Source organism: Hemitrygon akajei, chromosome 21 (assembly GCF_048418815.1).
Source record: "Hemitrygon akajei chromosome 21, sHemAka1.3, whole genome shotgun sequence".
NCBI classification, from domain to species: Eukaryota; Metazoa; Chordata; class Chondrichthyes; order Myliobatiformes; family Dasyatidae; genus Hemitrygon; species Hemitrygon akajei.
Genome location: NC_133144.1, coordinates 32261700 through 32271237, shown reverse-complemented (window position 1 = coordinate 32271237; position 9538 = coordinate 32261700). Strand labels below are relative to the sequence as shown.

General features: G+C 40.9%; 1 protein-coding gene across 1 annotated transcript in view; it reads left to right on the top strand.

The window, feature by feature from the left end:
- The first annotated feature begins 344 nt into the window (after positions 1-344).
- Positions 345-9538, top strand: part of tm9sf3 (transmembrane 9 superfamily member 3) — an 89383-nt gene continuing 80189 nt past the window's right edge. Inside the window, exon 1 of the mRNA XM_073025103.1 lies at positions 345-537. Within this exon, the coding sequence (XP_072881204.1) occupies positions 454-537 (84 nt within the window). The 5' untranslated portion in view covers positions 345-453. The remainder of the gene's footprint in view (positions 538-9538) is intronic.

Genomic DNA, 9538 nt, shown 5'->3' with positions numbered 1-9538 from the left:
AACTAACGGGTGCAACGCTGCAAAGCAGAAAGTTGAGGTAATGTGTAAAAACTCCTTGTTGCCGACGTGCTAATATTAAATATCATGGCAGCATAACATTGCTGATTCGAACTTTGAATTTGCGTACACTACACAACTTGGACAGAGAAGGTGGGCTCGGGGCAGGTGCTGATGTGGACGGAATTCAGCGCTGGGGCCGGCGGAAGCGATTAATTCCACCGGCTCAGGTGACCACTGACCACGCCCTCTTCCCCGCCCCGCCTCTCCTGTCCCAGATGGCCCCGCCCCCTCCAGTGGCTCCGCCCCCTCCAGTGGCTCCGCCCCCGCGCGGCTCCGCGGAGCGGCCGATGACGTGGCGCTGCCGGAGCCGCTCGGTGGCGCGCGCCTGCTGAGGCCGAGCCGGAGCCGGAGCCAAGAGCGCAGCGGCCGATCTCGCAGCTCAGCGCCGCCGACATGCCGCTCTGGACCGTGTCTCTGCTGTTGGCGTGTATTGGTCTCAACGTGCTGCGCGGTCGAGCAGATGAACACGACCACACGGTAAGACTGGGTGGGCTCCTTGCCTCCCACTCCCGGGCGGCGGGTGGTACAGGCCCCGGGCCGCCCTTATCCCTGGCCTAGTGGCAGTCTCCGATTCCCAAACCCGGCGGCGTGCCTGCTTCCTTCCGCTGACCTTCTGCAGCGGCGGCCCAGGGATTGGGGCCCGCCCTTTCTGGCATTTGGTACGGCCTCAGACCCGAGGCCTAGGGAGCGGCCTCAGGTGGTTAATGGTGTGGATGTGGCGGCTGAGTGACCGATGTCGTCACGGTGCCCAGGCCGGCTACAACTACCCAGCGCGTTGGGTAGGAGGAGAGCGATCCGAGATGGTTTAAACTGAAGTGACAGGCTAATTGGTGTTGTAGCTGATGGAAAGGCAGCTGGCTGTTAATTCCCTAATTCCAAGTATTAATTGTCTGCGTCAGAAACTCTGTCAATTATTTGATGGTCTGTCCAGTATGCATTGTACCCCCCCCCCCCCCCACTCTGTTTCAGTTGACAGCTCGGGGACGCGTATATTGAGTTGGAACTCAGTTTTATATACGAAGGCAACTTAATTATATTAAAAATTGCCTGTGATGGGTACATAAGCTATTTGGAAAATTGCATGTCATCAAAGCCAGTTTCTATAACAAATCTGGTGTTGAATCTTATAATATTTGAGAATTATTTAAAAATTAACTTAAATTCTACATGTTCTCCACGTTGAGATCAAATATTTGGAGCTGTAGTGAACTAAGAGGACAGGTCTAAACTTCAAGGAATTGCAGTTGATTGGGTGGACAGGAAGTAGATGTAATATTATCTTAAAGAGGTGTGACAATTTGGAAGGAAGAAGGAACAATGGCAACATAGACCAGAGGGCACAATTCTAGCAGGGGAACAAGAACAGAAAATTATGAAGGATGGTTGTAGGTTATCTGAGAAAATGATAAAATTATAAATACAGCTGAGAATGTCAGTGCAAGATAGTCATATCTATTCTTACAGCTTTAGTAAAACTTACGTTTGGCCCTCCCTGGCCACACTTCAATTAGAAGTGTGAATGCCTTACTAACCAACAACAATTACAGGGAGGATGTGGAAGCTTTAGAGAGAGGGTGCAAAGGTTTACCAGCATACTGACTGGATTGTAGAGCATATTTTATGAGAATAGATTGAGGTATGGCTTTTCTCTTTGGAGTGAACAATGAGAGAGAAAAGCTTTAGTAAAGTTTTACTGTAGTTTGGCTGAAACTGGAGCATTGCCTCTGAAAGCAGATCTCTTGGAGAAGGTGTAGATTTAATATGATTGTAGGGTGAAGGATAGAACATCAAAGTGCAGTACAGGCCCTTCAGCCCATGATGTTGTTGCAACCTTTTAACCTACTCTAAAATCAATCTGACTCTTTCTTCCTACAATGCTCTCCATTTTCTATTGTCTATGTGCCTATCTGTTAAATGCCTGTAATGTATCTGCCTCAACTGCCACTGTTGGTAGTGCATTCCATGCACCCACTACTTTGTGTGAAAAAAACCCAACTTATCTTTGATATTCTACCATATTCTTTCTTCCATTTACCTTAAAATTATGCTCTCTTGTATTAGACATTCCTGCCCTGGGGAAAAGCCTCTGGCTGTCCACTCAAACTTTGCCTCTTATTATCTTGTACATATCTAAAAAGTTCTCTCTCATTGTTCACTCCAAAGAGAAAAGCCATACCTCAATCTATTCTCATAAAATATGCTGTACAATCCAGTCAGTATGCTGGTAAAACTTTACACCCTCTCTCTAAAGCTTCCACATCCTCCCTGTAATTGTTGTTGGTTAGTATGGCATTCACACTTCTAATTGAAGTGCGGCCAGGGAGGGCCAAACGTAAGTCTGTCCTTTCGGGAGCTGAGGTTGGCTCGATCTTCATCTGGCGTCTCGTCTACAGCCCTTCCAATATGGGTGGTCCTGAGCTGGCATCGCCTGATGGAGTCCTTGAAGCACTCAAGCCTCCACACAACATCAACGTGTTGATCCAGGTTGTGGAGGTTTCCTATGATGAGGTGACCAGAACTGAACACAATATTCCAAGTGTGATCTAAGCAGGGATGTGAATAGATTAGGTGAATTAATCTGATATAAATAACTAAGGGTATGGACAGTCATTGGAGAATCAGTTCCAGCTGCTTCTGGGTTCAATTTAAGGGGCACAGAATGAAGCAAATGCGAAGAAAAAACATAACTTATTTTTAATTTCAGACCTTATCTAAAATGGGAATTTACTGGAATCTGGGCACTGCTGGTAAAATGGGATTTATTGCCCAATCCCATTCTTTACAGAAGGCGCTGTCTTGCACAACTGAAGTCCCATCATTTCAATGCTGGTGATTTGTACTATGTGAGGCCTTCTCAAGTATTAGGTGCTGTACAGCCACTTAAGAAGTACTTCATCACATTCTGAGCACACTGTGCCAATGGTAAAAAGAATTTAGAGACTTGACGGATAGATCATTTGGTGTAAGATATTCAACCTCTGAGCTCCTTCAAACGCAGTGAGTTTCTGGTTAAAGTTAACCACTGGATTATTGATAATAGTGGAGTTGGAATGATTTGGGAATGTTTGATTTGAAAGACAACTGCATTTGTATCCAAAGGGAACAATTTGCAGGGTTCTGGGATGGGTTGGGGAGTAGAACAGATTGGATTGTTCCTATTTTGGTATGATGTAGACTGGAGTAAACCCATTCTGTGCTTCTGTGCTTCTGTGATTCAGTGATTCTGTGATTCAGTGGTTCTGGGAAGTGTATGAGCTTGACCATCAAAGTAACTGATTATTCTTGCCAGGGCTATCGATACACTGATTAGATACATTACGTTAGTTATGAGTTACAGTGTTCTGTATCTTGAGAGAACATTGGAAATGTCTTGTATTTTATGGGTGTAGTTGTTGTTGGCAGTTGAATCTACCAACCTCCTCTTTAAATATACCTGGCATTTGGGACAGTTTGGCAGTGAGCATCAACAAGCATTTTGATGGTTAGTCCATTAATTGATATCACAATTAATTGATATTCAGAGTCATCCATGTCAGGAAGATCATCTGTATCCAAGAAAGATGTTAGTTTTTATCTCAATTTCCTTCCTTTTAACAAAACAATCCAAATTGTTAAGGTCAATAATAAAAAGGGTGCCAGCATCAACTTCTTTATTACATCATTAGTTACAGGTTTCTAATTACGAAATAAACCTTTCACCATCATGATCATGATCAGAAGGCCTTCCTGGAGATTTCCAGATGTTCCTCCGTGCTCCCACGTCTGTTTTTCATCAGATTAGGATTGTGCATGGCACAAATAACAGATATCAGCTCTGGAGTGGCCGCTGCAAACTGTATTGCACTGCCTCCTTTAGCAGCAATAAGCTCCACCAAACATTTCCTGTAGTTGCTGATCAGACTTGCACAACGGTGAGGAAGAATTTAGACTACTCCATAGAAAACCGTTTCAGTTCATCTATATTTCTGGGATACTTTGCAAGAACAGCCCTCTTCAGGTCATGCCATGGTACCTCAATTAGGTTAAGGTCTGGACTGTGTCTTGGCCATTTCAAAACCCATTTTCTTCTTTTTAAATCGTTCTGTTGTTGATTTACTCTTGTGTTTTGGATCATTGTCTTCTTGTATCATCCTACTTCTATTAAACTTCAGGTGACAGACCACTACCCTGATAGTCTCCTGTAAAATGTCTTGATACCATACTGAATTCACTGTTCCCTCAATGATTGCCAGCTATCCAGGCCCTGAGGCAGCAAAGCAGCCCCAAACCATGATGCTCCTTCCACCAAGCGTCACTGTTAGGATAAGGTTTTTGGGTTGGTGTGCATTTCTCCCTAAAAGTTCAACTTCTGTCTCATGTGCCCACAGAACGTTGTCTCAGAAGTGTTGCTGGTCATCCAGGTGGTCTTTTGCAGATTTGAGATGCACATCAATGGTTTTGTTTTGCAGAGCAGCAGTTTCCTCCGTGCTGTCATTCTCATTCAGTGTTTTTCTTATAGTGGACACATGAACAGGGACTTAAGCAAGTTCTGGAGATTTCTGCAGGTCTTTTGCTGTTACCCTTGGGTTCTTTTACACTCTTTCAGCATTACATGTTTTGCTCTTGGTGTGATCTTTGCAGGATGTTCACTCCTAGGGAGAGTAGCAACAGTACTATAATTCCTCCATTACTCTTACTGTGGACTGATGAACACTCAGGTTTTTAAAAATGCTTTTGTAGCCCTTTCCAGTTTCATGCATCTCTACAATTTTTCTTTTAAGGTCCTCTGAAAGATCGAGGCATAGTGCACATTAACAGTTCTTTTTTGAGAAGAGCAGGCTCTTGTCAATAACGTGAATTTATGTGTATTTTTTTATAGGGCAGGGCACCTCTACAACCCACAACTCTAATCTCATCTCATTGATTGGAATACTCCAGATAGCTTTTGAGAAGGCATTATCCCAGAGATTCACATACTTTTTTGAACCTAGACTGATTTTTTTAAATCATCAGTATTGCCGAGAAGTACAATTGTTAGTGTGTTATTTAGGCAGATTGTGTTTGTCTATTATTGTGACTTAGATGAAAATTTTATGAGTAATGCAGAAAAACATAACTTCAAAGCATTCACAAACTTTTTCTTGCAACTGTATATTACTTGGACAGGATGTCCCTCTAGCAAAACTATGCTATCTTTGATTAATCCTTGCTTTTCCAAGTACCCTTGTTCCTTGGAGATTTTTTCCAGTGATTTCCCTACCACTGATTTTAGTCTCAGTAACTGTGACTTATCCGTGTTGTCCTGAATAGAGTTTTCATATTGTCCTCCTCCTCCGCTCATCTGACACTTCAGCTGTGGCCAGTGAATATTTAAATATCTCTTCCACAGCCCCACAAATTTTTTTCCTTTGCCTCTCATAGCAATTAGGGATACATCACTTATGGCCCTAGGATTTTATTCACCTTTGATCCTCCTCAAACATCTAATTTTTTTTTACCTAGTAGTTTGTTTTAATATTCCCTCTCCTTTAGAGAAAAAACAGCTCAGTACTTCTAACTTGAGGCCCTTTATTTGGGCTAATTGTATTTTAATTACATAAAATGCTTTTGTGAAATTTTCAAATTAATTTAACCAAGAAAACACTGTAACTAGCATAACAAACAGGCCATAGCGGCATTATGCTCATCCAACAACGCCTTGAATAAGTGGTGCTGAAGTGCTTTTGCTCGAATCAAGTTTATCAGTTTGACCACCAGTGTCATTACATGAGAAAAGTCCACAACCTTCCCAGCCAAGGCCTGCTGATGAATCACACAGTGATAATCCAGGAAGTTGGGAAAATCAGGGTCATTACGGCACAGTGCTATAAAACCAAAGTGCTGGGGCCCCGTCAGTAGTAATTGCCACCAGTTTATGAATGGGGATGTCATTTTCACAGACATTTTTTTAAAAACTGATTGTAAATATCCTCACCTTTCGTTCTCTCCTTTAAGTGCAAAAGAGTGAGGAAGTCCTCCTTTGTTGTAAAATCCTGGAAAGCCATTCTGACAAATACAACAAACTGAGCTGTTTGAATTACATCCAGGAATTCATCGAACTGTCCTGAAAAATATTCACAGAGTGTCGATCCACATCCTCTGAGCCTTCAACCCCGATTTCAGCTCCTCAACTTTCCTGGTATTAGTAAACTGTTACTGAGACACTAGTATAATTTTCAGGGGTACACAAGCTAATGACACTACTGTTTTTGTTTCCCATTTTTTTTACATTGGGGAATGTTGATATTTAAAGGGGGAGAAGTGTTGTAATGTGAGTAATATAAAGATAAGTTAATACCAATTAGGATCATGATAAAGCTGTTTGTAAAGAGATTGTTTTCGGGGTTGCAGGGTTTTCTTTCCGGTCTTTTCTGCCTGGAGCGCATTAGTAAAAACCTCTATGTGAATATCGTTTTACTGTCCTAGGTAAAGTTGTTCCTTTTAGGCATGAAGTTGTCAAGTGGTCCTTTTTCAAAGTAGAAGTTACTACATATTTGCATCAAAGGTTTATCAGGCATAATGCATTTGTGTATTTATTTTTCATTTTTTTTGGGATCTAATGGGAAAGTCTCAAAGATCGACCAGTTGGCGACCACAACCATAGATATACAGGTTAGGATCATTGTCACATGGGTTTAACTGGGAAGCTCGGGCTTATTGAGCCAGAAGGGCCTGTCACCATGTTGTAAGTCTAAAAATCATCTTAATACTATCCATAATTACCTTGAAGTTTATAGTTGTGGTCATTATCACCAAAATGTACACCTTCTGACATTTTCAAATACTTGCCAAATAAAACATTGAACAGTACAGCATAGGAACAAGTCCTTTGTTCCCTGATATTTGTGCTGACCACAATACCAAATAAAGCTGCACATCTGCCTACTCATAGTCAATATCCCTCAATTTCCTGTCTATTCACCTGTCTATCTAAATGTCTCTTAAAAGATGGTATCATACCTGCTTCCATCACTTCCCCTGGTATTATGTTATAGGCACCTACCACTCCCAATGTCAATAACTTGCCATATAATTCTCCTTTAATCTTTTCCCTCATCACCTTAAAACTGTGCCCTCTAGAGTTTGCAATTTCCATTCTAGGGAAAAAGACTCTAACTGTCTCCCTGATTATAATTTTTTCTACTTCTATCATGTCATCCTTCAGTCTTGGATGCATTTCAAAAATTCCACCTCTGATGCATCTTTCACAAGATGATTCCAGTTAATATTGGGGAAGTTGAATTGCTCCACTGCTCTATCCTTACAATCCTTACACTTCTCTGTGATTTGCCTATAAGTCTACTTCTATATGTGTCACTGTGCTAAGGTTCTCCCTAAGGCTTTATTATTTATTATGTAAGTCCAACTCTGGTTTAGCTTCCAAAAAAGCATTACCTCACACTTGATTGAGTTAAATTTCATCTGCCATTACTTTCCCATTTGATTTAGATCCTGGTGTAACTTTGGTGAACTACTTCACTGTCTACCACATAATTAATTTTGATGTCATCCACATCATTAATATAAATGGCAAATGCCAATCCCTGCAGCAGAGTACTGGTCTCAGGCCTTCAATCTGGAAACAGCAACCCTCTGACCTTCCCACCAAGCTGATTTTGTACCCATTTTGCTATGTCATCCTGGGTGGCATATGAGTTCACCTTTCAGACTTTATTCTGAACTTTATTGAAAGCCTTGTTAAATTCATGTAAATATTTATTGGTCTCCCATTAATACTCTTGGTCACCTTTTCAAACAAAAACTGAATTAAGTTCGTAAAATCACTATTCAAAACTATGTTGACTATCTCTGACCAGTCTTGCCTTTCCAAATCCAGATAGATCCTGTATCTCAAAAACCACTACAGTAACTTACCTACTACTGATGTTAGGCTCACTGGCTTTTTCCTTGCAGAACTTTCAAATACCTCAACATAGTTAAGGAGGATACAAAAGTCTCTGCCAGAGACCAAGCAAATTCTTCCCTTGCTGCTCACAGCATTCCAAGGATGCACCTTGACAAGGTCATAGGAATTTATCTCCCTATCCACCTCAAGACTGCCAACACTAACATATCCTCTTTCTTAATAATAGTAGGTTGGCTGAGAAAAGGGTCAGTCTCATTTAGACAATTTATTAATTGATGTATATTTTCTTCTTTCACGTCTGTGTGGTGCTGGGAGTGATCACACATATTTTCTATCTTCTAATTGTCCCTTAACTTGGATAATAAAGATTGTGTTACATTGTGTTGTCTGAAGTGTATATATTATGAATGTACCTGAAGGACATTAGAGGACCAATTGGAATTTTATGTAAATCCAGTAATTTAATTTATTTTAAACATTTCTTTTGAAATGTTTAAATTTTTATTGGAAGTCTGGTGGTTCATTTGCATACCTTGCAGATAATTGGAACTTTGAAAAGAAAATATGGAGATGAAACAACCTGGAGGTGTAACTGGTTGACTGGTAAATAACATTGAGGGGACAAGATGGTGGTTTGAAGAGTGCTGGATTTGGCATTCTGATTCAATAGAGCATCCTCACTGGGACTCCCAAGTCCCTTCGCACTTCTGAGTTCTAATTTTTTTTCTCCTCTCCTGTTTAGAAAATAATCCACACATTTATTCTTTGTAACAAAGTGCAAAACCTTACACTTCCCTACACTGTATTCCATCTGGCAATTCTTTACCTACTATCCTAACCTGTCCAAGTCCTTCTGCAGACTTCCTGCAATATTAACTGTCCCTCCACTTATCTTTGTATTGTCCACAAAACTGGCTATCAGCTGTAAGTTTAAACATTCAAGCTTGAACTATCATATTTTTATTAAATCTGGGCAAAATAAATAACCAGAATGAACGGCAAGCTGTTCTCATGCAAATTACGGCTGTGGTCATTTTGTATTGATGGTGACGAGATTGAGTGTCAAATGCAGATAGAATCAAAGGGTTTTCAAAATATTCAGCATCTCAGGCAATACATGTGGAAAATGAAACTGTTCAAGTCTTGGATTGCTCAGTCTTTTATCAGAATAAGAAAAACTAGAAAACACATTTGAGTTCTAAAGTTGAGAACAAATGTGATAAGGCAAAGGCAGACTGAACAATGTAAATAGTGGTGTTGCTGCCTAAGAGAGGATGGTGAAGGCTTGTTGATCACAGCTACTTTCTGGAGAAGATATAAATAGAGGAAAATAAGTAAGGGCAGAAGAGTGGACTAAAACAAATGTTGCTGAAATTGAGAGAAACAGAGCACATTTTTTTGTGAAAATCTAAAAATAAAGCTGGATGGTGGAAATACTCAGCAGCTGTAGCATATCAGGCAGGCTGCTTTGTCTTGGATGATGTTGAGCCATCCAAGGATCGAAGCTTCAACAACATAATTGACTTCAAGAAGCATTTGTGGAGAGAGAAGCAGAATTGCTGTTTCAGTCCATCAGGTCATTGACCTGCCCCA